The sequence below is a fragment of the Sabethes cyaneus genome, chromosome 1, assembly GCF_943734655.1.
Source record: "Sabethes cyaneus chromosome 1, idSabCyanKW18_F2, whole genome shotgun sequence".
Classification (NCBI taxonomy): Eukaryota; Metazoa; Arthropoda; class Insecta; order Diptera; family Culicidae; genus Sabethes; species Sabethes cyaneus.
The window spans coordinates 24,487,786-24,512,609 of record NC_071353.1 but is presented as its reverse complement, the minus strand read 5'-3'; the positions used below and the strand labels follow the sequence as shown (position 1 = coordinate 24,512,609).

The 24,824-nt window shown below is 40.0% G+C and overlaps 1 protein-coding gene across 1 annotated transcript in view; it reads left to right on the top strand.

Moving 5' to 3' along the window:
• The window catches only part of LOC128736089 (probable serine/threonine-protein kinase DDB_G0278665), a 192,980-nt gene that overhangs the window by 110,426 nt on the left and 57,730 nt on the right, over positions 1 to 24,824 (top strand). Inside the window, exon 3 of the mRNA XM_053830602.1 lies at positions 15,718 to 15,839. Within this exon, the coding sequence (XP_053686577.1) occupies positions 15,718 to 15,839 (122 nt within the window). The remainder of the gene's footprint in view (positions 1 to 15,717; positions 15,840 to 24,824) is intronic.

Here is a 24,824-nt window from a genome sequence, read left to right as displayed (position 1 = left end):
GAATATGTAATAATTTTGATATACTTTTGCTGTCAATTCTTGCTCGGGTTTTGACGTAGGATTACATCTTACGGCAAGGTTTGCCCGAGCAGGAGCGAAGGGCAAAATAATACAAAAACAATATCAGACTGTGTTATAATGCTATATTTTGTTATTGAATAGCTATGGAGATACATTGATAACACATTTTGTTATTGAGTAGATATTTGAAACAGTGGTTGTAAGATGAGTTTAATAACTGATTTTGTTATCGTATCTTATTTTGACCTTAAAATGACATTCGATATATTTCATTAAATTTTTTTTATTAATTAAAGAGATTTTAGATTATAAATATTTTATAAAATGATTTTTTAATATCTCATATGCCACTGCATTTCTTATTCAATACCTTAATAATACTAAAATATGATTTTTTAAACTCTGAATACAGTCATGTTATTGCTTTGTTATTTAAATAACACAAGTAGTTATTCTTTTGCCCTTAAAGGAGCAAAATTTTGATATTATTTTTTGTTATTTTACCAACTATGTCAGCCAAAACAAGACCAAATTTTGATACAAGTTATTCGATTTCCAATAACACATTTTGATATCATTTTGCTCTTCGCTCCTGCTCGGGTGGGAAAGGGTGTCATTCCAAAAAATCAAAATATGCGAGCGTCACGAAAAAATGAAAGATTTTGAACGCTAATAGCTCTGCCAATTTTGAATCAATATTAATGGTTTGAATACCAGTCGATTCATAATAGATGTAGCAGTTATGTGGTTTTATTACAATTTTCATTTTCAATCAATAAATAGCGAAAAGTAACGAAAAGTTCCAAGGTCAAATTTCTCCATATATTTTCTTCGTTATTCCCGATCAGATGATTCTAACAAAAATATTCCAGAATTGTAGCTCCGGTTGATATTTCTATCAAAGTTTGTTGTAAATGTGATAGAAAAACTTGCGAAACACAAAATGTTTTACAAAGATTCTATCTCGTTCTGTTACTTATAACAGTCTTTGTTACATTTGGGTTATAATGCAGGCTAGAATTCTGGTTTTTGTGACACATCTTAATATAAACTAGATCAAATTATATCATAACTAGTTGAATCTTACGATCCGCAAAATATAAATGTCTGTTCAGAATTCAGAATGCTGCGGATACATTCTATTGGCCAGTGTTTGCGAAGGTGTTTAATCTTTGTACTAGTTCTTTGAGTTCTTCTATTGCATAATACAGCTCTAAGATGTTGTACATGAAAGAGTCATAGCCAGAAAATGAAACAAATAGTTTTTATGCTCGCATTGAATTTTATTCAACTGAATAAAAACATTATCTTCACTGTTATAGAATCAGCGCAGTGTGGGTAAAATGGCTCTTTTGTGTCCATTGTCTGCCGCGAACCGATTCATATGGTCGGTGTTAAGTCAGACAGAACCGAGTGACAAGATTCTGACTTCAAAATCATCCAAATCTGGCTGTTTGCAACATATATGTAGTCTAATTAAAGTAAATTGTTGCTTAGAAAATCCATGATCGTTTGCTGTCATTAACTCATTTTGTAAAATTTTGCGACTTAGTCCGGTCTGATTTAACACCGACCATGATATCACGACAAGCAATTGAGTTGAGCAGGCGAGTCGAGCAGTCGAATCTAGCAATCGAGTCAAGCAGTTGAGTCGAGCAGCTGAATCAAGCAGTCGAGTCGAGCAGTGAAGTTGAGCAGTTTAATCGAGCAGTCCAGTCGAGTAGTTGAATCGAGTAGTCTAGTAGAGCAGTTGAGTCGAGCATTCGAATCGAACAGTTAAGTCAAGCAGTATAGTCGAGTAGTCGGGTCAAGCGGTTCAGTCGAACAGTTACTTCGAATAGTTGAGTTGAGCAGTCCAGTCGAACAATTTAATCAAGCAGTTGACTCGAGTAGTCCGGTCGAGCAGTCCGGTCGAGCAGTTGAGTAAAGCAGTTGAGTCGAGTCTAGTCGAGCAGTCGGGTCAAGCGGTTCAGTCGAGCAGTTAAGTCGAACAGTTAAGTCGAGCAGTTGAGTCGAGCAGTTGAGTCGGATAGTCCAGTCGAGCAGTTGAGTCGAGTAGTTGAGTCGAGTAGTTGAGTCGAGCAGTCGAGTCGAGTCAAGTCGAGTAGTCCAGTCGAGCTTTTGGATCGAGCTGTCGAATCTAACAGTTGAGCCAAGCAGTTGAGTCGAGCAGTCTAGTCGAGCAGATGAATCAAGCTGTCCAGTCAAGTAGTTCAGTCGAGCGGTCGAATCGAACAGTCCAGTCGAATAGTTGGATCGAGTAGTCGAGTCGAGTCAAGCAGTTGAGTCGAGTAGTCGAGACGAGTCAAGCAGCTGAGTCGAGTCGAGCGTCGAATCGAACAGTTAAGACAAGCAGTTGAGTCGAGCAGATGGATCAAGCTGTGCAGTTGAGCAGACGAATCGAACAGTCCACTCGAGCAGTTCAATCGTGCAGTTAGATCGAGCAGTTGGGTCGAGTAGTAATTCGAGCAGTCGGGTAGAATAGCAAGCCAAGCAAATGTGTCAAGCAGTCGAAACGAGTAGTTAAGTCGTTAGTCCACTCGAGCAGTTAAATCGAGCAGTCAAGTCGATCTGTCCAATCATGCAGTTGAGTCAAGCAGTCGAATTGATCAGTTCAGTCGAGCAGTTCAGTTAAGCAGTCCAGTCGAGCAATCAAATCGAGCAGTCTAATCTAGACTGGTTGATTAGACTGCTCGATTTGATTGCTCGACTGGACTGCTTAACTGAACTGCTCGACTGAACTGATCAATTCGTCAATCGTCAACCAGTTGAGCAATCGAAGAGTCCAGCAGTTGACCAGTGAGGTGACTGAATACCCATTGCTACGCAAGCATGACATCCTGTCAAGAACCTGTTTTTAGTTACCGATAAGCCTCTTATGATGTCTTGTCAAAGACCTGGTTTTCGGTACAGACATGCCTCTTATATAAATAGATTTGATATTTTTGTGATATTGTGACGGATTTTGTAACAATTTTTGTAATTTCAACTACTAATGAGACGAACTTTATAACAAAAACGTCAAGAAGATTTTGTTATAAAAACTGGTTATTTTGAACTCATCCTGTTATAAATTTGTTATTTTCATTTGATCGGGTTACCTTGCTTCACAGGACATGGTGACAGTTAAACACACCATTTATTTAGAGTGGTTTGCTTCTACAAAAAAAAAGTAATAAAACCACCCCATCCCAACAGGTCGAAGATTCTTTATGACGTTTAAACCTATACGAATTTGAAATCTGTGCTTGGGAAGTACGCCAAAGTGCAAATTCAACCTTTTTCTTCAACCGATCTTATCATTTGAACATTTAACCTAGCTCAATTTGATGTCCTGAAAGTAAACCATTTGGTTAAAGTGTTTAAAAATCTAGTCCAATTTGATGTCCTGAAAGTGAAACGTTATAGAAAAAGTGAGCGGTCATCCTTTTCCTTTGCCAGATTGCATCCATATACTCCCAGAATTTGTTCGGAACTGCTGTCTTGCACGGAAACAGGGCTGAGAAGATATTTGTGCATGTGACGCAACGCAGCAATTATCAAAGCGAGGAAAATCAGCGACTGTCTTATCCGAGAATAGTCTTTGAGCGTTTCATTTGCTGCCTTGCAATTCTTTACGTAAACTATACATATACAATAATGTTCCGATTTTGTCAGCTTCCAATTTTGTGTGCCCCCGATTTTATCAGCTTTTTATCCCGATTTTGTCAGCCTATAAATTTTATTTAACTTTTGTGCTTTTAAACATAATTTATAAAACAATGATGCTTTCTTGCGAGTAATTCGGGGTCAAAATTAGGGTATTTTTGTAGTAAAAGTTCTATAGTTCCTAAACATCAACCTTAAACCACGTTTTCCCGCTCAAAGCTAATGCGCACCAAAAAAGGTTCTGGACCAGTGTGCTGTGCCCGGTTCATTGAACTTTCGGTTGACCAATTGAGGATTAAAATTTAATTTTTAGTAGAAGTCTTCGCTATTGCAAGGTCTTAAGTCTTGAATTTTGAAAAAAATTTCGAAAAAAAATTTTCCCGATTTTGTCAGTTTCCCCATTTTGTCAGCCCAAAATTCAACATGGGGCTGACAAAATCGGAACATTACTGTAACTGTAAAGTAGAGTGTCAAAAAAACTAGTAAGATGCAGGAGATGTTAGTTAATTGATATTCCACATGTTAGTTGAAAGACAATTATACTTCAAATCAGTCTGTCATTGTCGAATTGTACCCGCATTCGTAGTTCTGCGTGAACCCCTCTGTTCGGTGCGCTAGATACCGACCTCCATACATTTTTTGAAAATGAAAGGTGCGTTGAATGATAGATAGGATGAACTGGAAGATTTCAGTATATCGGTCAAAACTATATTGAGTCGTTAAATGGCGAGCAGGGCTCGCTCCCACGCTCTTTCGGTTGTCACCCGAATGTTTTACTGACTAAACTATTGCCGCACCCTTATATTAGGTGGCCTAATACCTAGTTTCGTTTCTCCCAATTCTATCATTTTACACACTCGCCTTGGCGACGTTTTTTGTATGATTGCTGTTAGACTGTTATCTACTCAGTCAGTGCGGTAGAAACCGGCAGTCTGTTGCTGGAGGTCGCTAAGGCAAGTTTAGTGATTCTTCCACCATAGGGTATTTTTTTCTTGTATCTAACTCTGTACGCGGTCAAGGCGTAATCTCTTTTTTGAAAAGTGAGGAAGCCTTTCTGATTCGTGTGTGTGTGTATAGCAGTCGTTGGTACCACCTGTCGACCTGACTGGCAAACTCTGAGAAATTTCAGAACCTTTTCGCAATTGAGTGAAACGCTGTGGGGCCATAGTTTCGCCAATTGCAATGTTATGCAATGTATTAGCTCTGGTTTGACCAACGACTAGTCGTACGTTGGAATCTTAGTAGAATTAGGCCGCTCGATGAGTTCATTTTCAGGCTCTTTCACTTCCAACTCAGCATTGTACTTACAATGAAACCTCCCGCCAAGGTAAATTATAGAAATGGTAATAGCACGAGGTGCGTAATGAAACCATTTTCTGAGTTGCTCTTTACATCACCAATTTCGTTGCTAGAACTAATAATTTTCAAGGAAAAAACACAGATAATCGGCAGATCGCTCACTCAATTACGATACTGCAAAAAGAACGCAGAGATCGCAGTATTAATACCCGTACAGAAAATATGTAATGGCAGGTCTCGGGCTTGGAGAAAATCGCAAAACGTGACACTGGTCGTAAATTGCTGCCTTGTGAAATTCAATACCCTGGTCCAGCATGTTTTTATTTGATGTTTTTGTTTAATGTTGTTGATAATGTTTGTATGGTTTTGGATCGTTAACATTGCAAAGCTAGGGTTTGACGTTTGATACACTTTTTTACTTTTTTTTTTTACTGAAGCAACAGTTAAGGAAATTGCGGACCTTGTGAAGATGAACCTTAACACCGATGAGACTGTAGACGTTACGAAGCTCGTTCCAAAAGGTAAAAATCTTTCCGAACTCACTTTTGTCTCGTTTAAAGTCGGCATTGGTTTCCACCAGAAGGAATTGGCCCTTCAAAGCTCGTCATGGCAGAAGGGAATTGTTTTTCGTGAATTTGACACTGGACTTTTAACACGAAATAATTTTCGCACTCGCACCGTCCCGGCCGAGGATTCCATGCAATAACGACGCGCTGATAGACGAACACACGGCAGAGCAAATTCAAACGAGCGAAACGATAGCAGCTGATAACCACTCAATTGATCCACCCGCACTACGAACACTGACCGTTTTCTATCAGAACACTAGGGGCCTACGTACCAAAACAAACGATCTGTTTCTTGCTCTCGGTGCGTGTGATTATGATATCATAGTGTTTACCGAAACTTGGCTGAAGAATGATATACTTGACTCGGAGCTAACAAATAGCTACACACTCTATCGATGCGATCGAAACTCTGCTACCAGCCAATGCCAACGTGGTGGTGGTGTACTGATCGGAGTAAAAACCAATTTAAAAAGCACGTCTGTTATCTGCTCGGATGCTAATGTGTTAGAGCAAACAGCTGTCCGCATTGAGATGAATGATTGTAATGTTTTTATTTGTGCCATCTATCTACCGCCTAATTCTGACCCCGTGCTTTATGAGATGCATTCGGCTTGCGTTCAGCAACTATCTTTGCTTGCCAGGGATCGCGATAAAATGATTGTGCTGGGTGATTACAATCTACCACACTTAAGATGGGATTTTGACGAGGATATGAATTGTTTTTTACCGATAAATGCATCTACCGAGCCTGAGTTAGCGCTAGTTGAATCTATGTTAATTACGGGTCTGCAACAGCAGAATTACTTTGTAAATGACAATGGCAGGTTGCTTGATTTGGTTTTTACAAGTAGTGCAGCCTGTGCAGATATTTTTGAACCACTGATACCACTGCTGAAAATTGACCGTCATCATATGCCAATTGTGTTAAAATTAAATGTTGAGCGTAATCACAAAGAAGAAGAAATTGTAAGTTTTGATTTCCATCGATGTGATATGGCACGGCTGAAGGAGTTAATTCAACAAGTGAACTGGGATCAATTATTAGCTATTGGATCAATTGATGATGTAGTTGTCCGTTTCTACGAAGAGCTCTTTCGTATCTTTCGAACAAATGTACCGTTAACAAAAAGGAAACGTGAATTTCGCAAAAATCTGCCGTGGTGGAATGCTAACCTTCGGAATCTTCGAAATCGTCTTCGGAAAGCCAGAAAGCGTTACTTCAAGTGTCGGAGTGAGTCGCGAAAAATTGAAATGCGTGAAATTGAGGCTCAATTCAACTCTTTGAACGCTTCAAGCTTTCGCGATTACATTCGTCGCATAGAAGGAAATGTAAAAGCTGACCCAAAATCGTTCTGGAGCTACGTTAAAGACCGTCAATCTACAAAAGGGATACCGGAAAACATGCGTTACCAGGGAATCGATGCGACCACGCTACAGGAGTCCGTGAATATGTTCTCGTCTTTCTTTCAAAGTGTGTCAAGTAATAACTCACCACCTTTGTCTGAAGCGTACCTGGACAGTATTCCGCAGTATGATGTAAATATGCTTCGAATGAATTTTTCGCCCCACGATGTCCTGCTTAAGCTGCAATCCATCGATGGATCAAAAGGACCCGGTCCCGATGAGCTGCCACCGTTCTTCGTAAAAAATTGTGCTGGTGCTCTAGCGTACCCTGTCAGTATCATATTTAACCGTTCGATCGCAGAGGGGTACTTTCCAACCATTTGGAAATCTGCCTCAGTCACACCGATTCACAAATCTGGTTCTCTTAACGATGTGGAGAACTATCGTGGGATTTCCATTCTTAGCTGTTTACCTAAAGTGTTTGAAAGTATGGTGCACGATGAACTGTACCAATCTGTTAAATCCATAATTGCTACGGATCAACATGGTTTTATGAAAAAACGCTCGACCACAACAAACCTGCTAAGTTACGTTTCGACTCTTGTGGACAAAATGGAAAAACGACAACAGATCGACGCAGTGTATGTCGATTTCGCCAAAGCTTTTGACAAGGTTCCACATATTCTGGCGGTTGAGAAGTTCAAAAGAATAGGGTTACCCGAATGGATAATACAATGGATCCTGTCTTATCTTACGGACCGGAGCTCAACAGTGAAGGTTTGCGGTGTCTGCTCTACCCCATTCCAAATTCAGTCCGGTGTACCTCAGGGCAGCGTCCTGGGGCCATTGCTATTTGTTTTATTTATTAACGATTTATGTTGGAAATTAAAGTCGCCAAAATTATTATACGCTGACGACCTCAAATTCTACCGAGTAATTACGACGCTGACAGATTGTTGCGCACTTCAATCGGATATCAACACGCTCATGGATTGGTGCAGTCTGAACGGAATGGAAGCAAACGTGAACAAATGCTGCATGATATCATTCACCAGGTTACGTGCACCAATTGTGTTTGACTACCTCATGGCAGCAACTAGCTTGGAACGTAAGACGACTGTGAAGGATTTGGGAATTCTGATTGACAGCAAACTAAGGTTCGTAGAACACACTTCCGCTGTCACGGCTAAGGCATACGCTATGTTGGGGTTCCTGAAAAGAAATACAAAGTTTTTTGCTGATATCTACAGTTTGAAGACCCTGTATTGCTCGCTCGTGCGCAGTGTTCTAGAGTACGGAGTGCAAGTGTGGGCACCGTACCATGTAGTCCACATCAACCGAATCGAACGTGTGCAAAGGCAATTTATTCGCTACGCTCTTCGGAATATTGGCTGGAGGGATCGGATAAATCTACCACCGTATGAAAGTCGCTGCATGCTAATCGGCCTACAAACGTTGTCAAGTAGGCGAGTATTCCTACAACGAATGTTAATCTTCGACGTCCTAGCAGGCAACATCGACTGTGCGGATATACTGAGCAAACTACGCTTCAATGTGCCTTCCCGAGTGATTCGCCAAAGTGAGTTTTTTCGACAATTGCATCATCGGACTAATTATGGAATGAATAACCCGCTGGAAGTTTGCTGTAGTCGTTTTAATGATGTTTATTACTTGTTCGATTTTGGATTGTCAAAAAATGTATTTAGGCTAAGAATCTGTAATATTTAATTAGTTAGATAAGTTTTATGTCTGTGCGATGTTCTTTATGTCGAAGATTAATAAATAAATTAAATATTTGGAAATTGAATTATTTCGATAAGATTACTTCTCTCTACATCATTTTTTTTCCAATAAGTTGTGCAACTTTCGAACTGACTGTCTTCGTCAAGTCATAAAATGACACTTTGAAGGCATTGTTACGACCTTAACCACGTGCCGACGAGAAATGAAATAGAATTAAATAAAAAATCCTTAATTTATTGAGCTGCTACACCTGTATAATTTAATGGCCGTTTTCCAAAACCAACATTAGCATCATAATCGTTATCTCTGTATCATTTTGCTGAAGCTGCAAACGTACACGGGGTAATTTGAATCGCTAATATGATTTGAAAAATAGCATTTTCTCCCTCTAAGACGCATTGAGGGCGGCGTGTCCACCTGGCGCGTTTGGATTTCTGTACGACGGTTTAACGCAGATTAACCAGATAAGCTCGGTGTTAAAGTGAACAAAGTTTCTTTTCTTTTTTGCAGTCCGAAGCGACACGTTTCTTCAAGTACCATGGTTCGGGTCAAAACGGTATGCGGTGCTATGCTCGAAAAAGTGTGACCATTAAAACAACCACGTGCGCATACGAAGGAAGATGCCTCGGTTTTTATTGCAGCTCGGCTCGGTCTCGCAAAACCACCGACCCAATTGGAAATTTACGCCGCGCTTACTGCTTCACATCTCTGTCACTTTTGAGAGCCGGCTGCTGTGACGGGTCGAATGCATTATGTGACGAGGCGTTTATGTCCGCACTCTCGCCACTGCTTGAACGGATGGAAACTTCGCGATGGGGAGCTACTGTAGCACACCAAATGGGCCACTTAATCTCCGCCGAATGATCTTCTGTGCAGTGCACTGTGCACCACTCAAATCGACGCGCGTGAACTCTTCACACCGGGAGTTCAACAAGGCTCGGCCGATGCGCAGCGGAGCATAGCCCGCTAATGTATAGTGACTTGGCGGAAACTTGACGCGAGTGAGCCTTGAGATCACTCATCATGGTGCTCTCCTACGCCGTCCAACCGTCGACGATCTGATTGAGATCGGTTTTGATAAGAGTGCTTCTTCTGTTGGGGTAACCCATAACGTTAAGCCAAGCCAATATATTACATTTGGATAGTATGGAGCACATAATTAACGATAATTTGGTGATTGGTCAAAGCAAATTCGGCGTTCGCGCTCGGCACGGTTATAATGCCGAAAATTCGTTTTAATTGGAGAAAGGGCACATATTTTTTTCAAACTTAGACAATAATCGTACACTGTTGAAATATGATCTTTCTGATAAAACAGATACTATAATTTTAATTTCACTTTCAGTAAATGAGAAAGCGTAGGAAATATAAACAAATTACCGCTATTTAGTCAGAGGCGACCTGTCTAAACTGGTGATAATTACGCCAACCACTATCAGTTACAGGAATCTGTGTTTTCCCCTCTATTTTTCGCTTCACCTTGGCGCCCACATCTATTTCGGCGAGCACTTCGCGATAGATAGTATGGCATCCATTATGATTAATTTCCCGTCAATTTCGCCGACCGACATTGTTGATAGCGCGTGAAACGGATCCGTCCGTTCTGTGCGCCCCGGATGGTTCCATCGTTTCGTTGTAGGGGTAGAAACAGAATCGCTTCCTCCCTTTTGCCAGCGTTAATTACCGGTGCTGGATGGTGTTTTCTGGCACCCCTACGGACGGTCTAAGTTTAGACTGCGTCATTTGTCTGACACTGACTCTGACAGGTAACGGGAGGTAGCAGTGGTCAAGTTCAACCGCAGGTATTAGTGCCATTTGATTTTTGTTTGCAGAAGGTTTTTCCGTGGCAGTGGGTGGTATTTTTCTATGTTCAAAAATATATCCTTTGTCTAATTTGAAGGGATTATATTTAGATTCATTGCCTTGGTAAGTTTTAAGGTGAAACGCTGGATGTTTGTTCGAATACAAATTCATAGAATGGTAATTTTTCAAAATTCTATTTGGGGGTTAATACATAGCTAATGATCGATCGATCGAAGTGTTCTAGAATGTATAAAGTCATCTTGAACAACAAGAAATTCAGATAAAGCTTACCAGGGAAAGGGTGAGAAAAGGTGAAGTGAACCACTGAAGAAGGGCAGGAGCAAAATATAAAAAAAATAGTTAATTTTATAAATCCATTAGGGAGAGAAACACAAATCGACGTCTTAACGTTGATATTATTGGTCATTCTACCGCAGTGATGGTCAAGCTTTGGACCGCGGGCCGACCCTTCGAGCTGATTCATGCATTCCACTTACTGATTTGAGGGTTAGTGGCATTATGAGTAAATTTTTTGACGACACAGGGGAGGCAGTTCCTCGTGCATGTAGTGGATCTGAATGCTTTCCGGTTTATATATTGTAGTGATTCCTAGAAAATGGTTTTTGCTACCGCATTTTTTACTTTTTGTTATAGGAAAGGAATGTCCAGCAGTCACTGCGGCCCGCGGCATTCATGAGGCGGTCTGATTTGGCCCGCACCATACCTATGCCTGGGCACTACTGTTCTACCGTATTACGTTACAGTTGCAAATATATGTTTTGCAGGCTGCGGGGACAGCGGGGCGCATCGTAGCGGTCAGATTTTGGGGTTTGGCGACAGATTCCCGCGTATAAATATTGCGCACTAGCTGTTTAGTCTCGAGGGTTGGAAGGCGGGTGCGACTCTATGGTTTAAAGCTTCTGTCGACTACCGCGAACGCCCACGTCATGCAGCGCTCAATTTACATTGTAGACATTTCCAGTTCGTTAAACCAGTTCGATTTTAATTTTTAAGTACAATAGGATACCGCCTCTAGCTACTGAAAATAAAAAACAAGTTAGCGCTAATGTTTCATCATACGCCATGCGCGAGAGTATGCTTGAAACCATCAATGTTTCTCTGTTGAATATAACAGATGTCGTTACTTGGTAACGCATATTGTACATATTGAAGACAACCCAATTCTGCGCAAAAATAAATTTACTCGGTGTGGCAACAGCACTCTCTCGTTCAGCTTTTTTTGTTTCAGTTCCTTTTGTGTTTATCGCTAAAGGTGTTAAACGTTTGGAACCTTAACCAACAAATTGTTGATAAACATTGTTTTTATTTATCGCGTCCATGTCACGAAATTCAATTTCTTCGAATTGAAATGATGCAAAAATATTCAAATATTGCAAAGGAGAGGTATAGGAAAATATAGTTTGCTCTTTATCAAAATTAGGCAGAAGCTATAAAAATTAAGCAAAACAGAGTAACTGTACCACAAATAGAATGTGATTAGTAATTTTAGGTAGGTAAACATAAATAAGTGAGAAATTTCGATTTTACTACCACTAAAAAGGCGCCATCTCTTGGAAAGCAGCGGTTCGTCTAGTGCCCTATTTTAAGTTGAGTGATAGTGAAAAATTCCTAAGAAAAGTCAGAAAATTATGTTCACATGGATTTTTTTGGAATATATTTTCCTTGTTCGCATCACATGATATCCAAACAACGCAAACAGTTTCTTATGCAAATGTTAGTAAATTTTCTTAGCAATTCACAGAACAATTACCGATGGATCTGGAGGTAGTCCGTCTCCTGCTGCTCTTCAGATAAAGAAGCTAAAAACAAACAAAAAATAAGTCAGAAAGAGAAACTATGGAAGAGAGTACGAAGGAAAACGCGACAAATCTGGACAAACGCGCATGGGAAAAGAATAAAAACTGACGCGTAAAAAAAGAAACAAAAAACATGACAATAGGAGGGTTAACGCGATATAAAAAGAGAAAATAAAGAAAGAAAACGGGAGAGAAAGAAAGAGAAAACTGAATAAAAAACCTGATTTAATCCACCTAGTGGTGTAAGGAACCTTTGTTATACGGTGTTACTCGCTATTTGAGATAGAACACGTCTTCGGAAAATAATTCATCTATTGGTTAACGTTACCTTGTGTGTTGGTTTACATAAAATTTTTGGAAATTAAATAAGTTTACAAAATTTGAACAAAATAGATGCACTTATAAATTTTGATAGTTCCTTTTCTCATGAAATTGCTGAGTAAGTTGTTACTAATGTAACTAATAGTAAGAGCTTTCATTTGGTACTAAGATCGTTGAAGTCGGTTGTGTGGTTCCGGAGTAAATCGTGTCGTGTAGTTTTCACATTTTTGCTCAAACGAAAAATAGGACCACGAAACAATTCAATAGTGATATTCTCCACTATAATATCTTTCAAACAAAAGTAATAGCGGACGAATCGGTTCAGCCATCTCAGTTCAGTTCATCTCGGTTCAGTTGTTCCACGCCGCACTGGAATGCCTATGTGTATGATCGTTTTTCGGCCACTTCCCGTGGTCAGATCGCTACAAAACTAGTATCAAAATAAGCGGGAAAGACTGCAGAATCAAAATATGAAATAAAAAATAATGATATTTTCAAAATTTTTAGTCGTTTATGCCCTCTTAATTTTAAATTCAGTTGCAACCAAAAATTCGGAGTTTTCAACAGTGTTTTGAATCCCACATTCGTGTGGTCTTATTTTTTCACACACGTGTACTCGTTCTAACAAACACACCAGCAAAGGCATCCCTTTCGGACTCTCGCTCTTATTTATTCATGCACTGCGACGAGGTCGTCGCTCTTGCTCGTCATTGCAGCGCGAGCAGGTGATACCGATCACCCACGAGGCCTCGCTCTTCCGCCCGTGTGTAGAATCGAGGGCGTAAGATGAAGAAGAAAAGTAAAAGTAATGCAAAATCTGTATCTCAGTGTGCCGCGCTAAGCCGCCTTACGGGCAGCTGGTTGCTCACGAGTGATATGTCTCGTGAGTGGGCTATGCAGAAAAACGGTACGAAGCTGTGCATTTACGAGTGTGTAGGCAGATGTGTGGTTGTTTGCCGTACACTTGCGTCAGTGGCGTAAGCGTTTGATGCTATGGTTGTTATACTCGCTCACGTGAGAGTAGGCATACTTGTCGCTCGATTAGTAACATTGATTTCCAACCCAATCGGCTGATAATTTTATGATAAGTATATGATAGATTCGCCATTCTGCGATTATCTCGCATTTCGAGACTAAAACATTCTTCAGAAAGGTAGGGTATCCCACCTTTTGTAGTATGTCTGGTATTCACATACTCACTAGCTTGGTATGATTGGTGCAGTAGTTGAGTGAATACTATTTCAAGTGTGGTTTAAAAATGGCTACAGACAGCATTTTATTTCGCAATGCAGCTCGAAAACTTTTATTTCCTATTTAAAACTGTTCGATCTTCGATGAATTTCAATCTCTGCAATACATCATTTGTTGCGAACGTAGGGTCTTTAAAGATATCGATGTCTCTCTACAGTACAAACCGACAGGTTTGTAACGAATTCTATTCAAGCAAAGCACATCTACCACATAAATAAAACACTTAATCGATTGATTTATCGGTCGTTACACGCCGGCGAATTGGTCACCTGTGTCAAGTCGACTGCTAGAATTTGCTACTACTCACAGGGGCAGCAGTTAAAATGCAACAACGCATTATCCAATCGAACCATCACTTTCTGACGGATGGAGCAATTCCCCTTTGGATTTACGGCACACGACGCAACGTGACTCCCTGCGGGAGCATTTCGTTTTTTTTTTATTGTCGTCATTGTGTGGTTGTCGCTTGGTAGGACTACGAAACTGGCTGCAACTATGTCGTAGAAACTTTTAATCATCCTAATAGTATCGACAAAGAAGCGAACGAAACCAATTAGTGCTGGTAGTCGGGTAGTCCGATACCATTAATAACATGCTCTAAACAATAGCAATAATTGTTCCCTACGCTGCTGGTGCTGTTGCGACGCGCTTACTTGGAAGTTTTGATGCAGGCAGGCTGATTTGCATTTTCGTGGTGACACTCGCTGTTTGCACACCTAAAACGCCCAATTATGCTAGCCTTGTTTCGATGAACTGGAGATAATTGCAAGCAGTGTGTTGTTGGTTGGAATCCAGAGCATCGTACGAACGAATTTAGGAAAGCTATTGTGCACCAGAAGGGCAATCGATACTGAAGCCAATTACCTTGTTAATTTATTTTTAGTGTAGGGCTTCGTTGCCCTGCTATGATTCAAAAGAAAGGAATCCAATCTTGCACTCATAAATTTTTATCTTATTGTTTGCAGTTTATTGCATTTCCCAACAAAAATTTTCGATTAGAGTTTACTATGTTGGGAAAATGTTATTTTTTTCGTAAAGGGAAAGTTAACCTCGTCTGTTGTTCATGGGTTTGTCCCAGTCTCAAACTGCGAACAATTTAATTGCTGCTTAATTTCTCCCCTTGCTGTGACGGGCCTTACACCTATCTTATCAGGCGATAACGAGAATGCATGTACTTATGTAAAATTATGCTTTTACTTGATTTTCCTTTACCTGCCGAGTACGCATACATCAGCTCAGAGCCCATCTGCGGAATTCGTACAATTTCGGCGTTGAAGAAAGTCAAAAAACAACGGAAAAAAGCATCCGATGTGATGAGAAAAACGAAATGGAAAATTAAAATGCACCGCCGAGCAGCATATGCTCAGCAGCATAATTTCGCAATTGTTGCAGCCATTTTTCAGATTTGAATAAGCGAAATACCAACCGAAGTATGATGACTTCAGTCTTCTTTGCGTGATCGGATGGAGTGTGCTTTCCAACAACCAACGGTCCAATTAATTAACACTGGTTGCTTGCGTAATCTAACTCGCTAATAAGTCGACAATTTTCAAACTAAGGCATGTGAAACAAAACTAAAATGGTTAAATGATCAGCATTGTTACGGTCGGTCTATTATTTGATTCAGCGTCAGCTGCCAAACTGGTAACATTCGAAAGCTTGGCTCAGCTCATGGGAGACTTTGAAAATGACTTAACCCCCCAAAGACGATTCACACTAGCGAACGGTGACCTCCACAGCCTATGTTCATCCCACGTTTTCGCTCGTTTTTCTCCGTTACGCTAGACATGATTGCGTGTAAAATTAACCACCACGAAAGTATGATTGTCAAAACTAATGAATTCATTCTGTGAGCATATTCGGAAAAATAATTTTCAATATTCTTATTTATTTGCTTCCAGGTGACGCACCGTACGACCGGTGACGTAATGGTGCTGAAAATGAACCAACTGCGAGCGAACAGACCCAACATGCTGCGAGAGGTTCAACTGCTAAACAAACTGTCGCATCCCAACATACTAAGGTAGGTGGTTTTGAATTTTAATCGTTGGCTGCGATGATGGAAGAGAAAATTAGTTTGAGTTTTGGGGTTGTTTCCTTTTCAAATCCGAATTAAAAAATGGTAGAAAAATGAAAAACTCGACTTGAATAGTTTACTTTAGAATTCCTATGAAGTACCACAAGGTTCTATCTCAAGTCCATTTCTCTTTTAGTTCATAACTTTTCGGGTAGGGCCACGTCTAATTTTAAACGGGGCAAATCCAAAATTTAGCTTACTTTCATTTCGGAAAACACATAAAACACCTAGAACGATTTTACTAAAAATTGAGTATATCTATTGTGTTAAAACAAATAGTTTGAAAAATTATAATATTTCGAAGTCTACGGTGGGTTTTCGTCTACTTTCCAGACATATAGACAAGAAACCAGCATTATAACCAATTTTGATGCGAAACATTTAAACTAACCTGGTATTGATATTTATGGATTTTCTCTTCGCTATCAAGGAAAAATATATGCTGGAAAATTACTATTTTTCACTACTTGCTCAACAAATAGAAGTCCTCTTGGTTTTTCTACCAGTTTTGACTATGACGAAGAGAATCTGCTGATCGCTCGAAGTAACTACTTGAAATTTTGAGCTGTGATTCAAGCTATTGCCACTTTTTTTTATAGTAGTTGGGTAGCTTTTGCATACGGCACAAAGAATACATGTATAGATTTTTGTAAATAATTGCTGTCTGTCCATGATAAACGAAAGAAATCTTGCTTATGACGAAGTGAATTTTCGTATGACGAACTCCCGCTGGAGTATACAAAATTGTTCCACTGAGAAATGTGTAAGTTCCGAAATATTTTTTCGGGCTAAATGGGTATACATGTACAGGCAAGATGTATTAGATTTATCTGGTGTAAAAAAACTTGAGTACTTCCGGATTAATTCTTATAAAAACTCGCAATAAAGTATGGATCGTGTTTACGTAGAGTTTATTTCTAATTCCCGTCGTGATATTCTAATATTCATTATTTGTTGGATGGATTTAATGAATACTCCAAAAGTTCTTGTGCTGATTTGACTAAAACGCACTTAGGGTAAGGAACGAGTTAAGCAGTGTTACCTATTTTAATCAGTTGAACATAAATGTGCCGAAAATGTACTTTTTTATTCATATTTTCAAAATCTTTTGATATGATCATCTTCACAAATCACTTAACCATACATTTGATTCGCACAAACACAATTTATTGGGTTTCCGACAAGAAATATGATGAATTAAAAATTGTTGCCCAAAAACGTACATTTTTCAGCTGCTGAAGGCAATCGCCACCTCGCTACTAACGAATCCATCACATTTTCAGCACTGATTACAACTACTCTAAAAGTCTAGCACTCAATTGTCACATACCATATTATTCACGCTCTTTTTTTCTATTATCTAAGGCTTTGTCACTAGCCGAAAGTTTTATTATTTTCTAACAAAACTGAAAACAAATTCTGAATTGAAGGAACCTGTTCACCAGTAGCAGCAGCTGCAGCACAACTGATGAACTATCGTGTTGCCAAGACACTGTTTCGGTTCTGGAAATAAGAATTATAGGTTTGAAATTAACTGAAACCTCCTATGGTGAAAACGTGGTTCAATACTTTCAAGAGAAATGTATGTTCATAATTAATTTTTCTTTATTAAAAACAACACAAAAGACAGCTTTTTCAACAATTTTCGAGGATTTTCTCAGTGATTTAATAAAGCAACGATGTGTTTCAATGTTATTTGCTTTGACAACACTGTTCTGAGCCGGATCGTTTGTACTGCTATATGTTTACCTCTTTTGTTCTCCCACCATCCTTATGAACAGCGAGTGAGACGTCAAACTCGCAGTTTCCCATAAGAACACCAGAGAATAAAAGAGACGACGAATACCGTTTGCCGAACGGTGCGGTGAGTGTATGCCCCGATAAACAATTTAGACAGATGGCATTTTACGCATCTATGCCGATACGCTATGCCGACTACGCATCAGATGCCGATTACTAGGTCGCGGATAGGAACGCGAACTTAGTAAATAGGGGGGGAAGTTCGAGGGATTTTTTATGGGGACGTAAAAAAATTTAGATTCCAGGATTGCTTAAAAAAGCACTTTGCGGGTGAAAATATGTTCGGTATGATCAAAATTTGTTCCACCGCTCCAACTTTTAAAGCGAAAAATCAAAAGTTTAGCTCAATAATAGTGTCTTTCAATGGTAACAGCTTGAAGAACTAAAGATAGCAAGAAGATTGATATGCTGATATCCCCCACTTAGTCAATCCATCGCTTGTAATAAGGTAAAACAATCAGTGACCCGCCTAGACTGCTTAAAACTGGTTCTTTACACTATCTTCCGTGCCGTGAATTTTGAAATCGCCGAAAAGCGATTATTAAAGCATATTATTGAAATTACGCAACTGACTTTATTTCTTAAATTCGTCGTACAGTTTTAAAATCCGTCCATCAAAATTTTTCATCGTCTGAACTAAAAATCACAACAATGTTTACGAAGCTAACGCGCATGTATTTATGTAGAACGGCATGACAAATGTTATTCTGCAAAATTTCTGCAGGTCAGGCAAGTTTTCCTGGCTGTATAATAACGACAATGCCTTGCGTGAGTTATTTTCATTTATGAATGACGGAAATTAAAACGATTAGTCGACATTTTCTTCTTCGTCGTATGAAATAACGTTGGAAATTTGGCTGGTAGGACTTCTTTAATGATAAAATGCATTTGAATAGATCTCATCCGATTTGATTGATCGCGTATGATAGACAACAAACTAAAATATTAGGGAATAACTAGTTTTGCATTGTGTGTCATAAAAATGTGTCATAAAAATGCTGAGATTTTTAATAATTTGTGTTGGATAGGACGGGAATTGGCAATTACGACGAAGCAGCAACACACCCTATGACGCACGGGGTCCGTAACCCTACCAATATGCATGTGTGGCGCGTGATATTTTCTACGATGTAGTAACATTGACTACTTTTGAAATACTGACACTGTCCCGAAGGCAAGACAGTCTATTTATTTAATTTTCCACTGTGCTTCCCTTTCGTAGCCCTCTTTGTAGGGGTTCTCCCCTAGTAACATTTCTAATCTAACGGTCTAACGGTTTTCTACTAGGGTTCCACCCTAGTTGCCTAAACATTCTATTGGGGTGAATATACATTATTCCCCTACTGCTACTATAATTAAACCCCTATGCTTTTGCGCATGGGTTTAATTTATGGCTTTACATCCCTAAATGGAAACAGCGCGTGCGCTTCGTTAACCCCTACTCAAATAGCGCTTAAAAATGATAGATGTTGCTGTGGTTAGAACGACAAAAAACCGTTGACTAATAATCTGCTAAAAGAAAGCTACGAAAGGAAATAGTAAAGAATAGTGATATCGTCATATCACACATGGTAAAATTTAATGCGCATATGTTGCACAACTACGGAAACTGCTGAACATTTATTTTATCGAATATTTTATTATGGTCGTTATAAAAATCAAATCAATCAAGATGATCTGACAGTAAAACTTGAAAATTTCTTCTCACGGCAATATATTTTCAAGTTAACGAAGCTGGCGACTAATTTAGTTTCTAAGCCAAGTAACAAGTTTTATGCTTTATAACTTTGTTGAACAAAGCGAGAAGCTTCATTAGGTTATGGCAATGGCTGTCAAGCAGCAAAAAACATAGTCGGTTTTATTGCTGCTTTCAGCAGAGCGTAATAGAGCTATTTGAGGTTATAGCCTGATTCTTAAGGAGATTATAAAAACCTACTGTAGAGTGGATCACTTGATCACAATTGGAAATGTCAAAAAATGACCCGCTGAACCACTTACAAGAACTTTAATACCCGTATTGTTATATTTTACCTTAGATCCTTGATTGACCTCTCTGGCCCTACAGGGTTGACTCCGGGATGGCCAACCCGATACATCTTGCTACATGAGTTAACTCCACGGTATCAATTTTAAGACTGTTGTTGCCTATATCTATATACAACAGAGAACGTGAGTTTGCGTGTATGCTCCCTGCTCCGGCATAACTCCAAAACATCTTGACCGTTCTTCATCAAACTTGGCACACATTTTCCTTGACATAGTGACTTATAAATGTGTGGGTTGTGCCATCTACAAAAAGATAGATTGCTGTACGAATACGAGTAAGGAGATTGGACGACGCATTTAAGCTGGAAATCGAGCATACTTTTCCCTCCGCTAGACGCTTCGATCAAGGAGCATACTCCGCCGCCCAAACCTGATGATGTACAAATCGCTAGTCCGATCGTACACCTGGCGAAAGTTGGGAACTTCGGCCACGTGGCAAGGTTACCGGATGACTGTACAGTGAAAACCGTTCTCTTCAAGACCCCCACCGGCACCATGAATAGAGGGGCCCAACGTGCTAGATGGCTCGACTAGATTGAACCAGACTTGCGTGTGTCGAGACGCTCAACGAATTGGCGACGAGTAACCCAGGACCGAGTACAGTGGAAAGGAATTCTTGATACGGCACAAGCTACCCCGGCTCTCTGCAGGGGGAAGAAGCAGAAGAAGTTTCTTGGCATAGGGAAATCAACACCTTCTTGGGATTGTGAAAAAGAAAGGAAAGGCTCCCAACAAGGGAGAGAGGGTCAGGTAAGTGAAAGGGGCTGGGTTTCTCTTGCATTCAGCTCGATTGCAGTTGCGCAAGTGACTGGGAGATAAGCAGGTGATGGCGTTACGGGGAGGGGTTAGAGAGGAGAGGCAGAGGAGCGACATATGAAGAAAGGGCTTTGTTTCTCCGGAAGGAAGGCAAAGGCTTTGTTTCACTGGAAGGTAGTCATCAGGGGTACGAGAAACGTGAGTAAATAACGCCATAACGCCATCCAGACGCCATAACGCCATCCAGGCGCCATAACGCCATCCAAGCGCCATAACGCCTGGATGATTCTTCATCAACCTTGTCACACAATCCTTGACATAAATGATTCAGCGCAGAGGGGTTAACAAAAGGGAGAGACGGTCTCTTCGAGGGGAAGGAAGGTTCAAATGGGATAAGGGGAACGTCTCTCTTGCATTTGGAACGATTGTCGTTGCACCAGTGGTTAGACGACAAGATGTGATTTCTGAAAGGGGGAACAGGGTGTCCATTGACAAGGGTGAGGTCTAAACACGTAAAAAAGACTTTGTCTTACTTTATATAGGTTACCGAAAATAAGACAGATTTACAAGTGGTTGGGGGACAACAGGGAGGGTAGCTGGCAAAGGGTAGACACATTCAAATGAAGAAAAAGGGTTTTGCTTCTTGCACTGAGAATTTTCGTTACAATGACAGATACACAAGTGTCTAAAAGATAATGCTGCCGGAGTAAGATCGGGTAATCAGCAAGTTTTTTTTATATTGGCATTGAGGTTCAAACACGCGTCATTGATATTTGATACAGTTTAATGAACATAACTATTATTTTGGGCATAAAATCTGCTTTTAAAAGGCCAGAAATCAATGAAGCGTGTTTGAACGTGTCCTCATAGGCACAGAGTGCCTTTCTTCAAAATGAAGAGTCATACGTTTTAATGTAACTATTGAAATAATAAATGCAATAGCAAAAATAAGAATCGGCGAAACGTTATTAGCTCGACCGAATAGAATAGCATTCATACGGGCTGCAATTTTAAAACAATTTTTCGGTTAAAATTAACCCATATTATGTCACCGACATACCACAAGGGAGCCGTCTACGGTCACCATACTTTTTTTTCGTTCCACGCAATAATCAAATTTTCCATTTGAACTAAATGACATGGCAAATGCAACTTTCGGACAACAAATAACAAAAGAAGAACGAACGTTAAAATGTACCGTTACATCGCGAAAAATCCACGTACGGGTCAAAAACCAGTCAACAGCTGTCGGTCGTTAAACGACTCGTGTTCCACTGTCCACCCATCTTGGACAGTCCTGTGCTTATTACTGTCGTGCTATTGAATGAATTTTATCCATCGAATTATCGTTGAATGAAAACAACAATTGAATTCAAATTCAATTCAATTGGTTAATTTAAACGTTGCGTGTTTTTCATTTCTTCCATTCCACTATTTGCGTCGCATCACCTCCGTTGCAATGATTATCGAGCAAACGGCGGTATTTTTGACGCTATTAGTCCGATGTTGTTTAGGCACAATCACGTTTTTACCCACTGTATCTATATGTTAAGGATCCCTTCAAAAACTAAACATGCTTTTGTAATAGTTTTATTTAGTTTGGTACTATAACTGTTTTTTTTTGCGGAGAAATCGAAAATTGAGCCCAATAAAAAAAACCATTTTATTTAGATGCTTTTCAAAGTACCGTGACCAGAAATACCAAGCCTTAAGCAGACAATTTTCGATTTGACGGGTGACCTTGAACAGAAATATTCGTTTGGAACTAAGTCAAAGTGTTCTCAGAATGGAATTTCTTCAACTGAGGAGCGGGAGATCTAAATTTGGCATTCGTAAACACTAAAAGTATGAATCGTTAGTAAACAAGCAGTAAAAATTCATTTCTCGCGTGCGTTCGTTCGTTCATTCAGAAGTATGAAAGGATCAACGATCGAATTGCTTTCGCGAATGTTGCATGAGTCAGTTGTTTACAAAACACAAAAACGGCAGACGATTCTGCGCGCGACTCATTTTTGCACTGCGGTGAGAGAGAGAAAGAGTGAGCGAGTGCACGGTTTTAGATGATTTGCTCGATTTACGTGGTTTTTATTGCAATCTCTAACCGAACACCATCTCATCCTACGGCGTTTTTTTGCCACGTGAAAAGAACTTTAGTGCACTGCTTGTAGGACATTAGGACATAATTAAAGTTTGTTGAATGTCACCTGCATCGGATCATATATTTTGCGGACGTTTTCGCCAATCCGTGAAAGAACTAGATGTTGGGTAAAAAAATGAGCATCTACCATTTCGTATTTGTTTACTTTTTTTTAATTGTGTTCCATTACTTCACTTTTGCTGACGAACGAAAATTAGTACTTTAAAGCTTAAAGCACCAACTTCGCAGCAATAAAAGAAACCGTCATTTGCCACAACAGCTGAGCGAATGAGCGTTGTCCGTCGTCCAACTGCAGATGAATCTTGTTCCGGCGTTTGTTTTTGTTTACAACCATAGCAGGCAAAGTTGCCGCTTAAGTTGAGTGATAGTGAAAGCTGTTACGCGGTCTCGAGACTGCACCCAGCCGAACTATGGCCAACAAGCGAAATCGCGATCTTTCGCCTGTCCGCCTGTACTACAATCGTTGTTGCCGCGTTCCCAGCCTTGCCGGGACGACTGTCCCCGCGCCGACTGCAGCATTTCACTGTGCGCAAGGTCATCGATACCGGCGCGGCGGCGGCGTGTTGTTGTTGTTGTTGTTGTCTTTCACATGCACGAATCCCGATGCAACTGCGTGCAGTGCAGCTTGGCTAATTATTTTCGTCTTTTGAGACCTGTGACCGATTTACGAGTGCAATGTATTAATTTGTTGCAAGTTTTCTTTTTTGTCTTCTGCTTTAATCGGTACGTTGTTAAAACAGATCAGACAAAGTTGGCTCGACATTAGCATATGCAAGTAAGTCTAGCATTCACTTCGCCGCGTCGTCTCGTAGCCACGGTAGCTGATTTCGATTGAGCATTTTAATTGCCACTATACGCACTTCATGTGTACCCGAAAGAGAAAGGTACCCACGAGGGAAAACAAGAAACATAATAAATCAAAACTAAAACGAAACGGGAGGGTTTATTTTCTTATGCACTTAACCGATTTCAGCCACTGGTTGCTGGTGATAATTTGTTTTGCATTTCTGAATAATTTATTAACTTAGCAGAACTGTTAACCCTTTAGGTTTTTTTTTTGTAAATAAATAACAAAAACCAACTGCATGGTCGCCATGTGCCAAAAGTGCGGTACAAATAATTTATTTTACATTTATGAATAATTTTTTATTATCTGAGAAGCACTAGCAATCCCTAAGCTTTTTTTGGAAACTTTTTAGCCGAATTGAATCGCTACTTAGCAAAAGATCTAGAATGAACATATAACAAAGCGACCTCATGGTCGCCATGTGAGATTAATGCGACCAGCCAACGCATGCAGAACATATTGAACATGTTTCGAAATTTTCTCAGCAGTGGCAGAGACAGTGGCTGGTGACGCTTTAATGCACCGCAAGGTTATGCGAGTCTTGCCCGAGCTGTTTGACCACCGCCAGGATTAGGTACAAACAAAATTAATGCCCACAAATCATACCACGGAAATACAACGCAAATCACTCATCGCTTAATGCTTTCTCTACAGTAGGTATGTGGGTTGCTCCAGACAGAAAGAAAAATAAACTGAGGTGATTTATGTACTTAGTAGAAATCACAGATGCGTACCAGAGAATGTCCAAACCACTTCATAATGGTAGTTCGTTGATTGAATCGAACAGTAAAACAGCAGCTTCACGCACTCTGCTGTGCACCTTGTGGCGGTTGGCATTGAGTTGTGTATTTTTCTACCGATTACCTTTTGTGCAATATGATAACTCATCCTGCTGGTTCTGGGCTTTCACGAAGCACACAGCCCCTATGACAGTGTGTGAAAACATTGGCAGCCATGTAGAAATTTGAACGATCATCAATCCATTATAGCTGTTTGTTTTATGGTTTAATAGCGTTTAGACTGACAGTAAATCTTCACCGAACGACACTCGCTGGTAAACTGCACTCCGGGGGAAGTTCCGATTTCTGCTTCGTTTCCGTGGTAGAGTGCCAAGAACTTACTGGGAAGCGAAAAACAGCATACAGCGCGTTCTGCATACACACCGGGATTCACCCTGTCTAGACAAGGTGTGGTGTTGTTATGGAGCAAAGTCAATTTATTTTTACCTTCCTTTTCACCTTTCAATATCCTGAATGGCTGGCTGCATACACATCTCTTCAAACCATGACGGGCGGAACTTTATGCCAACTTACGTAATGAACTT